Genomic DNA, 20,392 nt, shown 5'->3' with positions numbered 1-20,392 from the left:
TAGGTTGAGTTTCACTGGCTGTTTCGCTTCTCTCATAGTAGTCTCAAGTATGAACACATGATGAACTGGAGTGGAACAAAGTCTGACATTACTTATCTTTGTTGTTGTTGTCCTCTTCCTCTCTGTTGTTTTGCAAATTTGGCATTGCTGTTCCAAAGCACATGAACATACTTTTCGGCCTTATTTTTGAACCAGTGCAATTTTGATTGTTGTGTTAACAATTTGAGGCTCAGTGTTTGCACCTGGAGAAAGGCGTGATATTTGAGTTTAGGCTGTGATGACTTGAGTTTATCATATTGAGAGCATGTGTTTGCTGAATGAACACAGGGTGCTATGAACATGTGGAAACAGGTGAATAGTGTTTATAGCTTCGGAAAATGTGTCTGTGATTTTGCAGATGGCTTCATGATCTGGGAAAAACTGTAATAAAAAACGGTTATGAGAGAAAATAATGCTGTAGTCACTACAGGTGGACAGTGTTTTGCAAGATTGCCTTTTCTGGTGGAAAACATGAAATACGTTGCCAGTTAGCATTTTGCTTATACATTCACTGTCAACATTTTTACAGTTTGCCATTTTTACATTAAGTTAACATGAAATATATTCGCTCCTTATTTTGTTTCCCTCACAAACAGTATTTGCTATTTCAAATTGGTTGTACAAACGTAATTTCTAGGAGACAGGGCTGCTGTCTGATATCAAGCAAACTCTTTACAAGTTTGAGGACGACATCTATATGTCCCAGGATGGTGCAGAAACAAGCCCCCCTGCCCTGGGAATGTTTATTGGGGTCCTCCCACTGCACATTAGCCTTAAGATGGAGCCCTGCTCGTTCCTCAGTGGTTAGCTTAATTAAAAGATACAAAAAGGATTCATGTCTCACAGTTTGTTTCTGTCTGCCAGCCTTTGTTTCTTACACATTTTGAGTTAAAAAAGAACCTCTTCCTCACATTCAGACGTGATAAGGACATGCTGTAATGTTCAAAGAGAGCATGTTTCCTGTTACAGAGGATGAAGAGTGTTTACAGGTCAGAAAGATGATTACCGTACATAACTATCCAACTGTGTCCCTCTGCCAAGGCCACGTAGACTAGGGAGCAGCAGGGCCAACAGCATGTCCTCTCCACACACACACACACACACACACACACACACACACACACACGCATGGGTGCATTGCAATGCAGTATTGAGTTGGGGCCTAATGCGTGTAACCATGTGTATAATGGTGATAATGTCTGTTAATGATTTAATCATATGAGACTGTGGTAATGACAATAATGATGCACCAGGAATAGTCACCTCCAAAAATAGAGCAGGGGATGGGTGTCATTAAACAGACTTCACAGAAAGGTCCTTTGTTTGGTGTGTGTGTGTGTGTGTGTGTGTGTGTGTGTGTGGTGATGGTGATGGTGATGGTCTGAGGGGTTGGGACATTGAAGAGGCAGCTCCTGTTTTTGGTGTGTTTGGGGTCTTTGTTTGCACATGTGCAGGTGAGTGTCACAAGCACTGAGAAATGAAACACTGTGAGTTGTTTTGAGCATGTGAAAGGAAACGTGCAAAACAACATGTACACACACACACACACACGCTCAAATACTCTCTGCAGACAGATAGTATCTGTCTGTGATAACGAGTGTGAAAGTTAAAAAATTTGCAATAACACTGACAACGAAAAGGACAAACGGGCCATCTACAGCTACATGTAAGCATATCCACAGGGGAGTTTACAGACACAAACTGGTTGCGCTGCTTCCTGGCATTGGACGCTTGATGGCCGTGCCACCTGGCACGTTGGCTGTCTGCTCCCAGATTTCAAACCAGATCAACATGGTGGCTCATTTGGCATATTTTTCTTGTGTTACAAGAATAGCTCGTAAAAATGTTTTTTTTAAAATATCTAAGATGAGAAAAAAGTTGCTCAATCTGTCTCAACAATGGTTAAAGTTTTTTAGGAGTTTTCAGAGGTGGTGAGTCACACTGGACGTCGCTGACTTGTAGCCTAAATTCAACTTTATAAAAATGTGGAGCGGATGCCCTGTGTCTCCAAATGCAATGCTGCACAACCAGAATGCATTGCACAGCTGTTTACAAGGACAATAAATGGGAAGCGTGCGAATGACAGATCCCGTGGACATGTACTTCAGCAGTCAACGGCAGATGTCATTGTTAGCTCTGCTGCTAGACAAATGATGGGGAACCTAAAAATAAGAAAAAAAACAGTCCCTTCTTCAACTGAAGGATTTATTGTTGTAGGTGATATACAATCTGCGAGGTCTATCAGTCATTCATTTTCCGTAACCGCTTATCCTGTTGGGGGTCACAGAGGTGCTGGAGCATATCCCAGCTGACATTGGACGAGAGCCAGACTATCACAGTGCTGACACTTAGAGACAGACACACCTACGGTCAATTTAGGGCCGAACAGGGGTTCAAACCCTGCACTTCAAGCCCCCCACCCTAGGTTTGAACCAAGAACCCTCTGGCTGTGAGGCGACAATGCTAACCACTGCTCCACCGTGCTGCCACGAGGTCTATCAATTATTTTATATTGTTGGATCAGTCATAATACGTTTTTGCAAGTAAAATCCTTTTCAGCAAAGTCCTCCCGGCCTGTGGGTAATAAGCGGGCTACAACATTTGTTTCTTTGTCTTCATTTCCTTTTTACCAACATGGCAGGACAGTACTAACACATCCCAACTTAGGGGTACAGAGACTTCTCTACACTGTTATGCACGAGGCACTCACTCCTGTCCCCACAAAACAAGGGCAGGCAGGATCCAATTAGCTCACAACCAAGGGAACACAATGACTCCACTTGAACGCCGCACATGAAAATACAAATGAAACAATATACAAACTACTATGAATGACAATGAAATAATAATTTACCAGTAACTCAATAATGCTGAATCTATTATTGCTTAAATATTAATAATGTTCCCATTTAAGTAATAAAAATAACCCAAAAATATAATGTGTTGAGTAATTATGGTTACAAAAGTAACAAGGGTGAAGGGTTCACTTTACCGTTGGGGGGACACATATGACATGAGGGGTTAAAGTGTCCTACAAGAACATTTTAAGCATGAAACATTCTGCATTCTGGTGAATTATGCACCAATTTGTGCCTGTTCTTCATTAGTTTATGGTGTAAAGGTATTACAAATAAATCCTCTGCTTCTTCCATGTTTTTCTTTGGGAGAACATATGCAGTGGAGGTGGACCTGTGTCCCGTGCCCAAAAAATCTACACCAGTGTATATAGTTATAAATGTGTTGAAAAATGTTTGTCAGTGGAAAAAAATCACATGTCCTAAGCAACTGAGTCATCTTGGTGAGTGTGTGCAGGAGGCAGATGTCAGGCAGTTTGTGTATCTTGTGTTTTGAAGTGATCGTTAGGGGGGGTGTGGACCCTGGAGGCTGAACCATTCCCATGACAGCAGACCTCTATTGAAGTTTACAGCAAATCATAGAAAACAAGTCCTCTTTCATCTCTAGTGTACAGCTACACTATTTACACGGCATCAGCCCCTCAATCAAAAGAAGTCTTTAATTGTTGTTTCAGGGCTGGAAACTGTGAAACCGATGAGGCGTTGCGCATGTTAAGGAAAAGTATAAAAGTTAATGCGTGCGCGTTAGTCGCGTCTTGACTGCAGAGAGGGAAGGATGCTCGTGTCTGTAATATGATTGGTTGTCTCTGCAGCCTCCAGGCTCGCGGCTATATAAGCCTGCAACGTCCGGCGGTGCGTCAGAGCGCAGAAGGAGCGGGGAGCGGAGGATCCGAACTGGACACACGGCGAACTTTCACTGCTGGAACTCACTGAAGAAACCCTAATTACTCGTTAAGCGTCGGGCCAGTCTGTGGAACTCTGCTGGAATATTGATCCGGGAAACTTTGGTCTTGACCACACCATAACACCGCGGTAAGTTTAATCGACCTTGATGTGATAAATCACGGAGTTTAACTGTAAGACGCAAAGGAGTGGTTTCAGTGCACTTTGCGCAAAAGGAGCCTGGAGCCACATGACTAAATACTGCGCCTCTTTGGATGACTTCTGAGCTGTAGTTGCGCACTTTGGAAAACTTTTATTTTGGATGAAAGGCGTTGCTCTCTGTCTTATTGTAGTTTACCTTTGTCGTGTGAATGTGAATTCCTGTCTGTGAATTTAGTCAGTTTAATTATAGGACTGATGATTTCATAAACTGGTGTCCTTCAGACTTCGTGAACCATTTTACATTTTCAGCAGAATTATAGGTTTGCATGTTTTGTTTTGTTACTCACCGAAGTATTTCATCGCTAACACTTAATAATAATGGTACAAATATTGTCAAGTGATGCATGACCCATGATGATGTATTGTATAAATTAAGTGAGTATATATAATGAGCTTCTGTTGCTCACCATTAACAAATTAGTCAGTTGAATTCAGTCTTATTTATATAACCGAAAATCACAAATCTCAATTTGCCTCAGAGGGCTCTCTGTCCTTGGACCCTCACATGATCAAGTCACTTCCACTTTATGTGATTAGTGCACACTTAACAAATAATCTGATAAGGAGTGTTAATACACATTTACTTCATACATTATTCAATACCTTACCCATACATTTGCTCAACCTCTCTGAAAGCAGAACAATATCTGTTCTTTTAGTTTTCACACTGGTCATTTACATGTTTCTGCATGACCGCATAGTATTTATGCCACATGCCACAACCCAGAGGGTGTAACATGAGTTTATTTTAATTCTTCTTATATTTGTTTGTTACTGAAAGAAGTAATGCACTAAAAAAGCTCCATATTTCTATGAGAGGAGGTACTGCTCTGCTACAGAGAGGCTGAGCAAATGCATGGGCCTGAAATGAACTTTTCTACCCAGCAAATGTGGTCGCACATCATTTAATATATGAAGTAACTGTGAATTAACACTCCTTAATTCAAGATCCTTTAAGTACTTTTTAATCACATGAAGTCATAGTGACTTAATCATCTGTTAGTGGTGAGCAGAAATTTATGATACATGCTGCATTAATTCATGCATAAAATCATCATGAGTCATGCATTAGTTAAGCTTTCATATGATTTGCAGCATTACTACAAAGTGTTACCCTTTCACTTTTACTTCCATTAAAACTTATTTTGTCCTTTCTTCTGGACCCGTTGAGTGATTTATTACTTATTAAAAGTCGACGTGTGAGACTGGAAGGCCTCAGAGATGTTCTCATAATGTGGCAATATCAGTTTCATGCTGTTATGCAGATGAAAGTAAAGGCCCGCTGTGTTGCAACTTGAATTATCACAGTCTGATAGTGCTGATGTATCCATAGCGGTCACACAGTTTGCTTTTTTGATTTCACAATCTGCTGCTACGTGCAGTTTATGTGTTGGCGTCATGCAGCGTGATATATGGGCATGATGGGAGTGTGTATTGTTGCCTCAACAATAACATATTTAAATCAAAAGAATGTAACAAAGTCCAATTAACTGACCTGTCATGTTATATAGACTGGATTTATTAGCTCTCTTCTCAGCAGAGACAACTAAACTCTAGGAACCTGGCAGGAAAACAATATTTCACACCTTCGCAAAGAATTGAAAATGAGGCTATAAACTTACAACCGTATATTTGAAATAATTGGAGCTGAAACTAATTTCCTATCTTAATAAACAACACTGTGATGGCATGTGTGTCTGTGTTTGCGTTAAAATGCAGCATTCCTGTTTTGACCATATGGTGTTCCTGTTATTCCAAACTGGAGACGGAGGGAGGACAAAATAACAGGAACACTTTGCAAAGTCAATACAACACCAAAAAAGCTACAGGCTCAAAAATGACCACAGAGTTGAATTAACACCTCTGTGACTCATTTTCACCAAAAACACCACAAGCTTCATGTGCAGGACTCGCTGATTGCAGTAGATTTTACAGTTGTTTGTGCAGTTGTGTCCTGGATCATAGTCTGAGTCATATTTCTGTATCACTTATCTACTCAAGCGCTGTACTTGTATCACAATTTTGAGGTAATTGTACTTTACGTGAATATTACTTTACACTTCTACTACACTATATTTCAGAGAGAAATATTGTAGTTTTTACCCTACAGCTGTAGTTGCTTTTCGGATCATGGTTTTGCTTCGAAGATACTTAACAATTACATTATATTCTTAAAGTTAAAACATGTGCTTTCCAGCCTCTCTGGCCTGTAACCATTCACACTCAGTTTGTAGTTGGGGCCCGCTGTCTTGTTTCAGATGTCTATAAGTCGTTATCAGCTTCACCAAAGAGACGTTTTCCTGCTAAACTACTCATATGGTTTCATTTACTGTTTGAATGAAATTATGTGAGAAGTTTAAAGCTCCAAAGAGGTTAATTCATACCATATTTCACAGGGAATGAAACAACAAGAGAAAAATCGCAGGACCTCTCAGATTTATCTTGTGATCCTTTGAAGGGACCCAGAGGTTTGGAGCCACTGGAGTAAACTGCTGAACTGTAATATTAATAGTAGTTTAAGTTAGGTTTCTGTACTTGGGTATGATTTTAAATAGAGGACTTGTAATGTAGTACATGTTGAACAATCTGGCATTGGTACTTTTACTTAACAGGATCTAAGTACTTCTACCAGTGCAACTAAACAGATGCACGAATGTGTTCAACTTTGGTGCAGACAGCTGCAGAAAAAATCGAAGTGTTTTTTATGGTGTTGCACTCCATCAATTTATCGAGCAGTGAGCAGCAAGTTCAGGATCAAAGTCACTTTTTTTTCCTACTAAATACTGGACATCAATTTTTCCATTTGAATAGAAGTCACTTCACTACAGTCATTGTTTGGCCTCTTGGGCATCAGCTCTCACTCTCTCTCCTCTTCGGACTTTTCCTGTGCTTTCCTTTTTCCTCCCATTGTTCTTCTAAACGGTGCAGTAGCTCATTCATCTTAATCTTTGCCTCTTTTCTTGCCAATCTGTTCCTGTGGAGTTTTTTTTCTTTTCTTTTTGATGCACTTTTTGAACACCTTTCTCTCATTTCTCATGCTCCTCTTCCCAGCCTCTCCTCTTACACACAAACACACATGACCGTTAATTCCCCTTCCACTTTCACCCTGCTGCTTGCCAACTTTCCGTCACTTTCCTTCTAAGAAGTGAAGCCAGCAGAGCTAAAGGTGGGAGATGGTTTGTTAAGTCGTATCTGTGAGGTTAAGAGGATCAGCCTGATTAAAACTCATCTTTCCAATTAGATTAGACAGTCCTGCTCTGATAGGGCCTAATGAGGTTCCACATTATACAACATAAAGGCATTATTCGGATGTGAGGACAAATTTTTCAAAACTGATATGAACTGTAAGTTCATCCATGTGACTTTGTGTCTTTGTGTGTGTGTGAACAGAACAAGCCTCTGTGTTTTTGAGCCGAACGCAGTTATGAATGCCAGTTGTGTTTGAGTATGTGTGTGTGTGTGTGTGTGTGTGTGTGTGTGTGCGTGCGTGTGTGTGCGTGTGTGTGTTTGTACGGTATGGAAGCGGTGATGCATGAAATCCTCTAAATGTAAGCATGTTCTGAATTCATTAAAAAAGTAAAACATTTGTCCACAAAGCCTTTGCCTTCCCAAACCATGGTGTCAAAAGGTTTGCACATCTGCGCACAGATGGAGAGATTGTGCATGTGTGTGAGATTATGCGCCCTGATAGCGTGTCTCTTCAGTTATTGCCTCCATCGTCAATCAGCCCATTTATCCAGAGAGATGCCCCGAGGCATTCTGGGGGGTACTCATGATGCTTGAGAGGCTCAGAGCTGAGCAAGGGTCCTCTGTGAGAGACAGAAAGTTTCTATGTCACACACATTCGACACACAGAACTGCTGTTCCTCATGTAACCTATAACCTCAGTTATCACCACTCCATTTGTCTGTTTTGTTTCATGCTCTCCTCTCTGTCTGTTCATTTCACCCCTCTCCTTTATTTTAGTTTTCCATGACACAGAAATGGTCTGTGCTGTAATGACATACATTGTGTACACATACACTCTTATTATATTTAATGGAATTTTAGAAATATCAGAATCAACATGAATTTTGCACCTTTTGTTTCACAACCAATGACTGTGTTTTCAATAGGGCTGTGCTGAAGAGTTTGAAGCTTCAAAGCTTCATTCATGGCATTGACATTTCAATTCTAAATCAGCATTCACATGTTGCGCAGCCTTTTCTTTTCATGTCTATTTATTCTAGGGTTGCAATGGTGTAAATGTTTAAAAATAACTCTAACAGTATATGGTTTAAAACTATTATTATCAGGTACAATGACCTTCAAATGTTTCTTTTATTGGAACAATGCTTTATTATAATTAAAAACTGAAATAACTGAAACTTGAAACCATTTTTAAATGGAAGTAGGCTATGTGTAAAAAACTCCCTTTTGAAAAAAATAAAAATAAAGGTGAGCTTCTCTGTCCGTTTCACTCTCTTTCAATACCATAGGTAAGAAGATGTATAATAATCATCAGTGTTAATACCACAGTAAACCTTGAAACGAGTATGCAGCTGCAACCGTGCTCCAGACGGCTGTAAAGTTCAAATTTATTGGAAAGAGATACTTGTATTTATTTCCAAAATTCCTATTTATCTAACAAAATATCATGTTTCAGTCCATAATTGATGGCATTTAGCCTTTCAAAAACAACATTTAGAGATGCAACCCCTGTCCTTTGCACAATAGGTGTCAGTCGCACTGAACATCTGCACCAGAGTTCAGATTTGGAGTTTTTAAAAAGGCAAACAATTTTAAATGTTTTGATTTATTTTATTGTCATTGTCAAATGTTGTTTTAAGTCTAAGGATATGATTATTATTTCATAATTATTTTATGCTCTTACTGGATTAGCCGGCTGCCTACATGTTTATGTTGGAAAAAAAGTTATAGATGTAAGCATCTGAGGAAGAGCCGATATGGCTCGAAACGTCATGCTATAAATAAATCACACTTGATTGGAGCTTTTTTGGGGTGGACTTTACTTGTTTTTACATGTTAACTTTTTTGGTCCAGCACCCACCCTCATACGGGGTAAGATGTGCCTGTTGTTTTTCCACTTTTGTTTGGAAAAAAAGTTATATTCATTAAAAAAAAAAAGAAAAAAAAAGAAAAAGAAAAAAAAAGGCTTAATTACTTTCAATTTGAGCAATTTGCTTGAGGATTTTTTTCAGGGTGATGATGATGACACAAAATATCACAACAGACTTGTATTGTTGTATTGTTTGTATTGAATATTTGAAACTGTTTCAGTCCTCCTTAACCACAGTATTGATACACCAGTACCAGCTGTGCTTTCTTGAGCTGTGTTTTCGTTAGTGTTAACTATAGTCATTCTGCTGTTTTCTGCTACTAACCAAGAAAAGAAAAGTCTTTGTTGTCATTTTATAGCCTTGCTATATTTATCTTTTTGTAAAAAAAAAAATAATAATTTTATGCACCCAATGTCAGTTTTTCCTGTGGTACTAAAAATGGTACAGAATATTAATATTTTTCAAGGTATTGTAGAAGCTTCAAATATTAAGAAATAAGATTTGGATCAGCCCTAGTTATCCACACTTAGACTGTGGATTTGCTTTGAACATTTACATGAAGGCAGACAAAGAGTCAAAGGCTCAAGTAAACTGAGCCTGATCCCAGGCAGCGGATGCCTTTGCCCTTAGTTCATCACCAAACATAAGACCGGTTGTAACTCTACAGATGTGAAAGTCTTTACAAACTTGATATCAATCTGTCTGATACATAGTGAGATATACTGTACATGCAACTGTTTGAACGCTGATAGTTTATCTTCTTTCTCTGCAGGACAAACACGCTCTGATTCAGACCCACGCCAGGCACGGAGCAAAGCCCAATGTGTGGATGTCTGTGAACATGTGTGTGTGAGCCTTGAAGTGTGTATATTAAGACTGCTGAGTGCCTTTCTGTGAGCGAATGTCGTGCTGTGTGTGTACGAGGATGAGGGCTGTCGCCATTCTGCTGTGTCTCCTGATGGCCGCCGAGGTCGGAGCCTCTCGGTTCGTCCGGGACACCCAGAGCGCCCCCGAAGCTTCAGAACCGTCAAAGAACAATGCCTCCATCCCGCGTCCGCCCCTGCAGCCAGCCCGTCCGCGGGGCTCCTTCCCTCCCATGTGCATCAAGCCCACAGAGATCAAGCATGCTTTCAAGTATGTGAACACCATCGTGTCCTGCTTGATCTTTGTGGTGGGGATCATCGGCAACTCAACGCTGCTGCGGATCATATACAAGAACAAGTGTATGAGGAACGGACCCAACGTCCTGATCGGCAGCCTGGCTCTGGGGGACCTGCTTTATATCATTATCGCCATCCCCATCAATGTGTACAAGGTGACCACATTTATCCTCTGTGTCCGTTTATCTGTCTGTCTGGTAGGGCTGAGCGATATAAAGAAAATCAGATATCACAATTTTTTTTTTACCAAATACCTCGATATCAATATTGTAATAATATTGTAGGGTTGACTATTGGTGCTTTTACAAAATACTTATACTGAATTAGGGTTGCAGCGGTTTGAAACTGTATATGCGTCATACCATATACGCATATATGCTATGGTATGAAAATGGATAGTTATCATACCTTGTACATTTGCTTATTTACAATATTGAAAAAAATGCAACCAGACAGAGAAAATGGTTCCAAGTTATAGGTTACAATTAAATTAAATTGTAAATTGTTCACCTCTTTTTCATTGTAACTGATAATATTAATTAACATTATCGTACTGTGAAAAACTCATACCATTGCAACCCTACATTAGCCCCTTTTACACTGCCAGATTTTCTGCGAATGTTGGGCCGTTTTGCCAGCAAGCTGCGATCGTTTAGACACACAGAGCCGGATTGGCAAGTTGATCCGAGGTGCCCAATTTTCCACCTCATAGGGTAGACATATTGATCGAACCCTTTTAGTTTAAACAGACCGAGGCGGCCTTCCGCCACAGGAGGGGCTGTTGATGACGTGCGACTCACTGGCGGTGGATAAAGAGGGAATAGCTGATAGCAGGAATTATCGAGCAGCTAGTAGCAAGAGGGAAACGCAAACCTGACAGACACTGTAAAGATGAGCAACTGGGAATACAAAGAATTGTGCGCCCTCCTTGTCCTCGCAAATGAAGAGGCCATTAACCGTCAGATGACGGGGACGCTGAAGAACGGGCCGACTTACGAGAGAATTGCAGAAGGACTGACTAGCTGCGGCTTCCCTCCCACATCACTGGTTACGTCACATGCTGAGCTACACGTTTTGTTACTTGCTCACGCCCCCCATTGCCCTGAAAAAGGCACATTCTGTATCAACAAAAGTAGGTAGGCGGTATTTTGCCGCACTCCCCGATTTTGTTTTTATACTGCCAATGCTGAAAGAAGACTGATTGGGCTTTCCTGCAAATTTGCACAACTCCTGTTTAAAAAGGGCTAATGAGTCAATGAGATTTTTGATATATTATCATCAGTAATGTGTATATAATGACTAAGTGGGTAAAGGCAAATAATAGAACAGCTAGAACAGTCTGATTAGTTCAGAAAATGGCATCACTTAACTAATGAAGCCTTTAAAAACAGGAAAAGACAACACTTACCATGTTGCAACAAACAAAGTCTAAGGTAACATCAAGTCTCTTCTTACAGTATAATTATAACGTCAATTGTCCAGCTCTAGTCTGGTGTTTCTCAAATGTGACTGATGATCTCTACCAGACCTGTAGTTCAAAGTCTTCTCCGAGGTGATAATTATGTTGCATATTTTGAATTGAGCCTATTTGTTTGCTGGGAATCATATGGTAAGACACACATCTTCAAATGAACTGGATTTATTATGCATCGCTTGGTGTGTGTCAAATTTAGCATGACTTTAAAGCAATTTCCCTGCTCTGCACTTTCCCAGTTACCGGTGAGCCATTTCCAACGCATTGTTTGTCACATCATGAGTGTAGCTGAGGTTTATTTACTTCTATATTGTTGTGGTTTCTCCCTACATTTAGTGTTTTGTGTGGTTTTGTTTATTTCCCTTGTTCAGTATAGAATCCACTGAGAATACAAGGGACCATTCAAACTAAAAAAAAAAAGACTCAATAAAAGCAGATGCGAGCCAGCAGTTGGGGATAACTTGAAGAAAAACTTGGTCTTTGTTTTTCTCACTTGCCTGGTGTGTGTGACGCTAAAACATCCGCTGAGCTTGGGTGCAAAAGCTGTCCCCGCCAAAATGTTCAGCCCACACTGTAACCACACCTGTTTGCCAGTGAGAAGTTACAAAAACAAAGCAGAAAACAACATGTGAAACTGGTTTTATTTCCCAAATCTGATAGGATTTAGTTTAAGTGAATGAAGCTGGAGTGTTGCGCTGCATTTTATCCAGGCAAATATGACTAATAGTATGGTTAGGCATTTCAGGTATTTGTGACACAGCGTAGAGATGATGGCTGTAGATTTCTTTAAGCTAAAAAGTACAAAGCAGCCCATAATGATAAAATATGTAGCTTGATTTGCTGTTAAAGACGCTGTCCTGATGCTGAACTGATTTTATAACCCCTGGGAGAAGGACTAGCAGTGTGGAGGAATTGTTGACTTTGACTGCAGTAATAACAGAAGACATGAGGACCCCTACATGAACCTCAACCTGTCTGTTTGTGTTCACAAGGGACACTTCTTAAATTTCTCTCACTACAAACGTCTTTCTTCTGTCTGCCTCCCCCATTGTTTCTCTCCGCAGCTAATTGCCAAGGACTGGCCATTTGGCGTGTACGTCTGTAAGCTGTTGCCATTCATCCAGAAAGCTTCAGTTGGAATCACCGTCCTCAGCCTGTGTGCTCTCAGTATTGACCGGTATGTAGATTTCTTCTTTACACACACACATACGACAAATATTGGTGCTGAAAGCAGCTAATGCGTACATCTGTGTTTGCAAAGCTACCATGCAGTGACTTCATGGAGCAGGGTGAAGGGGATGGGGATCCCTCTGTGGAAAGCAGTGGAGGTGACTCTGATCTGGCTGCTTGCTGTGGTGCTCGCAGTCCCCGAGGCGCTGGCATTTGACATGCTGGAGATGCCGTACAGAGGCAACAAGCTGCGTGTGTGTCTGCTGCATCCAGAACAGACCACCAGCTTTATGAAGGTAGCCACTTAATTTTAACAGCATCATAAACTCAAGCACCTGGATACTTTCATCTTGCAGAAATAAGGATTACATGTTATGTTGTTGTTTTCAAACATGCATATGGTCAGAATGACCTGCACACGTATTTATTGCTTTCTATTAAAGGGACAGTTCACCCAAAATCAAAACTACTTTTTTTCCTCTTACCTGTAGTGCTGTTTATCAGTCTAGATTGTTTTGGTCCGAGGTGCCGAGTGTTGGAGATATCAGCCATAGAGATGTCTGCCTTCTCTCCAGTATAACTATATGGCACTCAGCTTGTGGTGCTCTAAGCATCAAAAAATATGCTTGAAAACTGCAGTTTCCTCAGAGATCATGATCTGGTTACTCAAGCTAATCCACAGACCTTGTTGTGAGCAGGAACTATTACTGAGCCTGCCAACCAAATCACCACACGGAAGGAAGTGTACATCTACTCATGGATGAGAGGCTCTAGCTTGTGACAGTAAACATTAATGGTATCCTCTTTCACTTAAATGTGACTTAAGCGAGCTTGGTGGTGCTAGCTGAGCTAGCGGTAGATGCACGCTTCCCTTTGCTTGCTTTGATATTGTTGGCAGGTGTAGATCAATAAAAAGGAAATAGCTCCTACATTGTCTGCTAAAAATAAGGTCTGTGTATTATCTTGAGTAACCAGGTCATGATTTCTGAAAAGAGACACTGCTGTTGAGTTTTTCAAATGTATTATTTTGGTGTTCCATTATATTTCATTTCTCTCTACAGCCAGTATCTCCAACACTCTGCAACTCACACTGAAACAGTTTAGACTGATAAATAGCACTACAGGTGAGCGGAAAAATATGTAATTTGATGTTGATGTGAACTTCCTTTGGGATAAATAAAGTTCTGTGTAATCTAATCTAATCTAATTTAATCTAATCTATTCTAATCTAATCTGTCTTTTAAATGCAAGGTTAAGAAATAATGGATTTTGTTAAACCTGCACCTGATATTAAGTTAAATACAAATAGCGTCTGGACATCTGCGGTACTATTCGTGTGTCTCTTTAATCATGATTTCTCCTTTCTTTTTCAAGCTTTGCCAACAACTAATTCAGTTTTCCAAAAAAATGTACTATAATACCATCCATATACACTGTATTAATCATTTGAATGTGACTCATAACATTAATGGTACATTAAGAAAGCTGCACAGCAAGACACAAATTACAAAAGACATTTCCAATATGTGGATACTTCAAGTTTATTTATGCCACAAGGGTCTGGAGGAAGAACGAGACATGGTGGAAATGATGCATAAAGCCGTGATGTCTTTTCATGTGTCATTTTAAATCAATGAATTGTAAATTAAGCTTGATGTCTTTGGCAAAAAGACACAATTCAGCTTAAGCTGGTGGATTACCCTAAGAAGAACTTGGACTATTTGGACTTCTTTGAGGAAATGACTTTAATTCATTTAACCACATTTCAAGTCAAAAAATAACTTTGTACATAACCAAAACAAAATCTGAAACTAATTTAGCATATTTGTACCAAATTTCCTGATGTTAAAGTGAAATCATCTGTACAAACAAGTTGGGGGAAAATTTCAAAGTGGAAAAAAATTGCCTGGATCAGGTGATTGTTTTTCATGATTTATTTCAAGTGTTCATCCAGAAGATTTTAAATGTCTCCATGCATCCTAAACACAAGGCACATATGTCTTTATTGGTAAAACATTCCACTCATAAGCAATGAAGTGCCCATTAAGTCTTTTCCATGACTAATTTTACAGTAGGCGAAACATTGCATTTACTTATAGTTAAGATTTATGTTAGCTATGCAGTCAACTTAAGTAAGGTTGTAGCTGCTGATCAACAATACAATATGTTTCACTTGCTAGCTAGCAGGCTAATAGTTAACATCAGTATAGCTAATGCTAACAGCAGTCAAACACCGATTAAAACACATTTTTAGCCAAAAGACATGACAGTAATGATTTGCTAACACACAATTTATGAACCTTAAATTAAAACTCACTTGAACTAAAACATGAAAGTGTTTAGTACTATGTGGAACATAGAGTTGTGTTACACTTCAGCTTCTTGTGCGAGAAAAGTCATACAACAACAAACACCTTAAAAAATGATCCTGACAAATCCTTTTCACATGTTTTTAAAGGTCCAGTGTGAAGGGGGATATACTGGCAAAAATGTTATATAAAATAATAAGTATGTTTTCCTCAGTGTATAGTCACCAGAAAATAAGAACCAGAGTCCACCATGTTACAACAGTAGCCCAGAATGGACAAACCAAACACTGGCTGAATATAGGGCCATTTGTGTTTTTGTGTTATAGGTGATCATACTGTACATTAGCAGGTGGTTGGCTGGCAGCCCATCTGTGACGAGCCAAAAAACATTGGAGAAACACTGATTTGTCATGTGAAAGTGCTTTATTCAGTGTTTTTTTTACCAGTTTTAATCACCTGGTCCGTTTGTTTTTGGAGAGGAGGAATTCTCTGCAGATCATTCAGTTCCTGGAAAAAAAAACCCCTCCTAAACCAGGGGTCAGCAACCTTTACGATCAAAAGAGCCATTTTTGGCCTATCAACATTACTAATAGATCTAAATGAGCATTCATTAGTATGTTTTAGCACAAGGTGGCTCCTCTGCAGTGAGCTATTTTTGATTATTTGGTACTTGAACTTTGCAGCATTGCTGATAAAAGCAAAAAAATCTAATCAAATTCTGTATTTTTCCCTGAGACTGTTTCTTTTATGGATTTGGAATCCACAGCTAGCCTAGCAAGGAAGACTCAAGGCTACTGTAGCATTGTTAGTGATGTTTTAGAGGAAAAGGGGCTAAAGAGCCGCATGTCCTAAACAATGAACACTGAATTCGAACCACAAGAAATTTCAGCTGGTTGCAATCTGCATTTTTCACCACTAGATGTCACTAATCCACCCCCAAACCTTACACACTGGACCTTTAAGACATAAACACAGGAAAGAAAACAATTTAGATCAGACTTGAAAAACGGATCACCAATTTTTGTTTTCTCACTTGCCTCTCAGGGATTCCACAGTGTTATTATGAAACAGATTTTTTTTAAAACAGCTTTCAAAGTAAGTGTTTCGGAGCAAAAGTTCAGAGCAAAAAGAAAAGATTATACACCACACCGTTTTAATTCTAAACCTGTGAGAAACTTCAGTCACACTGTATTTGCTGTTGCTTTTTTTTTGACTCACACTTTCTCATTTTCCCAGTTCTACCAGGATGTTAAAGACTGGTGGCTGTTTGGCTTCTATTTCTGCTTCCCACTGGCCTGCACAGCAATCTTCTACACACTCATGTCCTGCGAGATGCTCAGTCGCAAAAAAGGCATGCGCATCGCACTCAACGACCACATGAAACAGGTACACGTGCAAAGGACTGCTGTGCTCCTTCAGATCCACTGTAAGCATAAGACTTGTAAAGACAAAGGCTTTCAGTAATTTCAATATTTGTCTTCTGTGTGTGTAGCGGCGGGAAGTAGCGAAGACAGTGTTTTGCCTTGTGTTGATTTTCGCTCTCTGCTGGCTGCCCCTTCATCTCAGCCGTATTCTGAAGAAAACAATCTACGACCAAAATGACCCCAACCGCTGTGAACTCCTCAGGTAGACACGCATATAAGCGACGCAAATCCACTGCAAATGCCATAAGAGCCCATTGTTCTCTGCTCTGTGACTTCCTGTGGACCTTGCCGTAAACTTTGCCCTTTTCCCCACCAGCTTCCTGTTAGTGATGGATTACATCGGCATCAACATGGCCTCCCTAAACTCCTGCATTAACCCAATTGCCCTCTACTTTGTCAGCCAGAAGTTTAAAAACTGCTTCCAGGTAAGAGGGCACCGGCTAGCACTAAAAATGTGTGAAAATTGGAAAATACAGAAGAAGCAAATAACTGTGTGTGTGTGTGTGTGTGTGTGTGTGTCCCCGTGTCCTTGTCTCGCAGTCTTGTCTGTGCTGCTGGTGCTACAGAACATCTTCCCTGGATGATCGGAGTTCAGGAGGACGCTGGAAGGGCTCCTGTCACGGGAACGGACTAGACCGCTCCAGCTCCCGCTCCAGTCAGAAATACACAAGCTCCTCATAAACACACATCACACACCTTTTCTTTGCCAAACCCATGTTCCCATCAGCTCCCAACATGGAGAAACAGCGCTGTCACTGCCAACAAACCGCCAATCAGAGCACAGTGAGGACGGAGAAATGGAGCGTGGTAGAAGTCACTTCTACCAGACTTGTAGCAGACTGAAAGACGGACGGACCCAAAGTGCTGAATGAAATAACAAGGCTGTACTTGTTCAGGCTGTAATACCAAGTGCGAAAACTTATGAAGGCAACATGTATCAGTTCATAATCCGACACTGAGGCTTGTGTAAAGGACTGAAAGTCTCTCAGTGGACCAACATGGTGAATACATTTATAAAGAATGTTTATTAAAGCTGCATGTAGATTTATGTACAGGATTATTTACATGCAGATTGCAGACCTATGATTATATCTAGCGTTAGTGCCTCACGTATGACTAGCAGCTCTGATAAGTGCTACCTGTTGAAGCTGTGATACCTCACAGGGAGAGATAGAGGGAAACTGTGACCCTGAGTAATTTTTTAAAAATGCACGAGTGTGCCTCTGCATGTAGACACTACCAAAAGCTGATGATTACCAAGCAATCAGCTGCATGCTGTCGCTGAGCTCCTCGACACCCACGTGCCCCGGTGACGTCATACCAGAGCAAAATGGGCCGCACTGTCATGCAGAGAGCCGCTCAGCGCAAATCTTTTATCAGGAAATCATCTCCGCTTTAAGTCATGTGGAGGCCAGCTGTTGTCCGAGAACACTGACAAACACCAGATGATTTCCATCATGCTACACAGAGAAGGTCATTTATTAGAACTTCTTTTTTTTTTTTTTTTTTTTTTTTTGTTCAGTATCAATGCTGATGTGTTTCCATTTTGTATCAAGTCTTAACCTGTCTCTTACAATGTAGCCTCTATTTTTCTACGAAAATATCACAGAGCATGTGAAGCTTGTATAACCTTCAAACATGAGGTGTCCATTTATCATTTCCTAGTATTTAACCTTCATCAGTGAGTGGTCATGTTACAAAGATGTTGCTGCAGATGGAAACTAGTCTGATAATTATTTCTAAGAGCTGCCCAAGGAAAACATTCCCAAAATTAACCCGTTAGAAAAGCTTTAGGAAGGAAAAATAAATCCTGTACAGCTGGATGTTTTTAAGAACTGAATGTTTTTAGTAGAGATTACATTTCATTAACTGTGTAGTGGTTGTAGAAATTATTCAGAGACACTGTTTCCATTAACTATAATTCAGGTAAAATTCAGGACCTCTAATGTGTTTAATCAACATAATTTGTGAAGAAGAGAGCTAAAGAAGAATCTCATAATGAGACATGAGAGGAGAAATGTGTTCCTAATACTCGTTGATAAACTCAGAGTCAGGACGTCTGTAGCCAGAGGTAGCTGCAAGCACTCCGTAGTCACGTACTCGTGACAGATCTTGTGATGGCAACACATCGTAAAAAAAAAATGAATAAAAATTACACTATATCTGGCTCTTTGAAAAGTCAAACATGAGGAGAAAGAACTCAGTGACAGACAATACATGGATTGTGTATTCTTAGTAATGTAATTTGGGGAAAACGGTCACGTTGCAGTCCTCTGAATTGTAAAATGAGTAAGAGTTTTTAACACTGGCAGTAGTGAGCGCTCATACTGATGATACAAGCACAAGATGAATCCATTTTTTATGCTCTCTTGACCACGACATGGTGTTGGAACTTCACATATTCTGAGTTTTCTATATCAAACTAATGAGCAAATGTGTCCTCTTTCAAAACCACATTTGTGCTGACAAAACAGACATGGTATTTGCTCACACTGAAGCTAAAGAGATTTATGTATTATACAAATCTTTTGGACAAAATATTTTCCTTTGTCGCTGTATTAAGAGTGCTCAAATAAGCTGATCATGCAGTATGTCACTTAATAACTCCTCATGTATATTTATGCCATCATCATACTGCTTTTAGCTACATGTAAAGGGGACTGTGTACTGGAAGGTCTGAGCAGCTTTGTGACTCTCTTTATGGACATGTAGAAGTCATTTGAGAATGAAGATAAAATGTAATGTGAATATTGGCCCTGTTGATTTGAATTACATTTATACTGTACTTAAATGTTGAGAGTATGCTGTAATAAATATTATTTTATAGCATATGTGTTTGAGTTATTTACCAAAGTACAGTGCATGTATTTCGGGTAATTTCTGGTCAACAGTGACACAGTCTCATGGCTGCTGAGACAATATTTACACGTATATGAATACATTAAACGTTCCCTGTGGAGTTTATGACCTCGTGTAGCAATATAAAGTTGTTTTTCTATGAGTGGGTCGGCGATTTGTTTTTCTTGGTTGCACACTATTCAACTAATTGACAAGCACCAAGATATGCCGCCGATGGATTTAAACAATGCTGGACTTGAAATGGTTAAATGCTTGGCTCGAGCAAATGTTTTATGAGGACAGAAATGCATTTAATATGCTTGTTGGAGCTTAAGGATACATGTTTTGGCAAGTAACACTAAATGTAAACATAACTTATGTTTACATGAAAACCTTGCAGGGCACCTTTAAAGAGGACCTGTTATGCTTTTCCTTATTTTCTATCACAATGTTTAATGTCCATATGACATGTGGCCAGATTTTCAAATAATGAGATAAACGAATGTAAAAGTAATCCCTGTTAGCAATACCCCTCAGGCTTCAGACTGTTCTGTTTCCAACTTTTTTTGACAAGCAGATGTCAGCTCATGACTGATTTCTTTATATGGTCGTCTGCTCCAAGCGGACTACTGCAAGTGTTTCAAATGAGCCCTTTCCCTGCTAACTCCCACGAACATCTGGCTTTTTAATGTAATAGACAAGGTTGCAATCGGCATTAACACCCAAGTCAACTGACTCTGCAGTAGTCAAGGGTATTTATCAGCTCTGGCTCTGATCTGCATTGAGGGAAACACAACACCCAGGTGAACATGCTAATTTTAGCTCCTTTACAGGATGTAATGACGCACCACTACAAAATACCGGCCATCTCTGCCTAAGCAGCGCTCAAACATCAATCCAAATTAGTGTGCACGGAGTTTGAAAGAGACTGAATAAGTATATAGAGAGAAGTAACCACC

At 39.9% G+C, this 20,392-nt stretch overlaps 1 protein-coding gene across 1 annotated transcript; it reads left to right on the top strand.

Annotated features, from left to right (window-relative positions):
• Positions 1-3,670: 3,670 nt before the first annotated feature.
• On the top strand, positions 3,671-19,424 carry LOC117260464 (endothelin receptor type B-like). The gene is made up of 8 exons (XM_033632409.2): positions 3,671-3,926; positions 9,831-10,373; positions 12,757-12,869; positions 12,954-13,158; positions 16,408-16,557; positions 16,664-16,797; positions 16,912-17,020; positions 17,136-19,424. Exons 2-8 carry the CDS (start codon positions 9,960-9,962, stop codon positions 17,274-17,276), a joined length of 1,266 nt encoding a protein of 421 aa, XP_033488300.1. The 5' UTR covers positions 3,671-3,926; positions 9,831-9,959; the 3' UTR covers positions 17,277-19,424.
• Positions 19,425-20,392: the final 968 nt, after the last annotated feature.

The sequence above is a fragment of the Epinephelus lanceolatus genome, chromosome 7 (assembly GCF_041903045.1).
Source record: "Epinephelus lanceolatus isolate andai-2023 chromosome 7, ASM4190304v1, whole genome shotgun sequence".
Classification (NCBI taxonomy): Eukaryota; Metazoa; Chordata; class Actinopteri; order Perciformes; family Serranidae; genus Epinephelus; species Epinephelus lanceolatus.
This window is presented reverse-complemented; position numbering and strand designations above follow the sequence as displayed.

Bases quoted from the DNA above. Each gene is read 5' to 3' on its own strand.
- LOC117260464 (XM_033632409.2), top strand. From the start codon at position 9,960: ATGTCGTGCTGTGTGTGTACGAGGATGAGGGCTGTCGCCATTCTGCTG. The intron at 13,159-16,407 runs GTAGCCACTTAA...TCATTTTCCCAG, and splicing joins AGACCACCAGCTTTATGAAG to TTCTACCAGGATGTTAAAGA. The intron at 16,798-16,911 runs GTAGACACGCAT...TTTCCCCACCAG, and splicing joins AACCGCTGTGAACTCCTCAG to CTTCCTGTTAGTGATGGATT.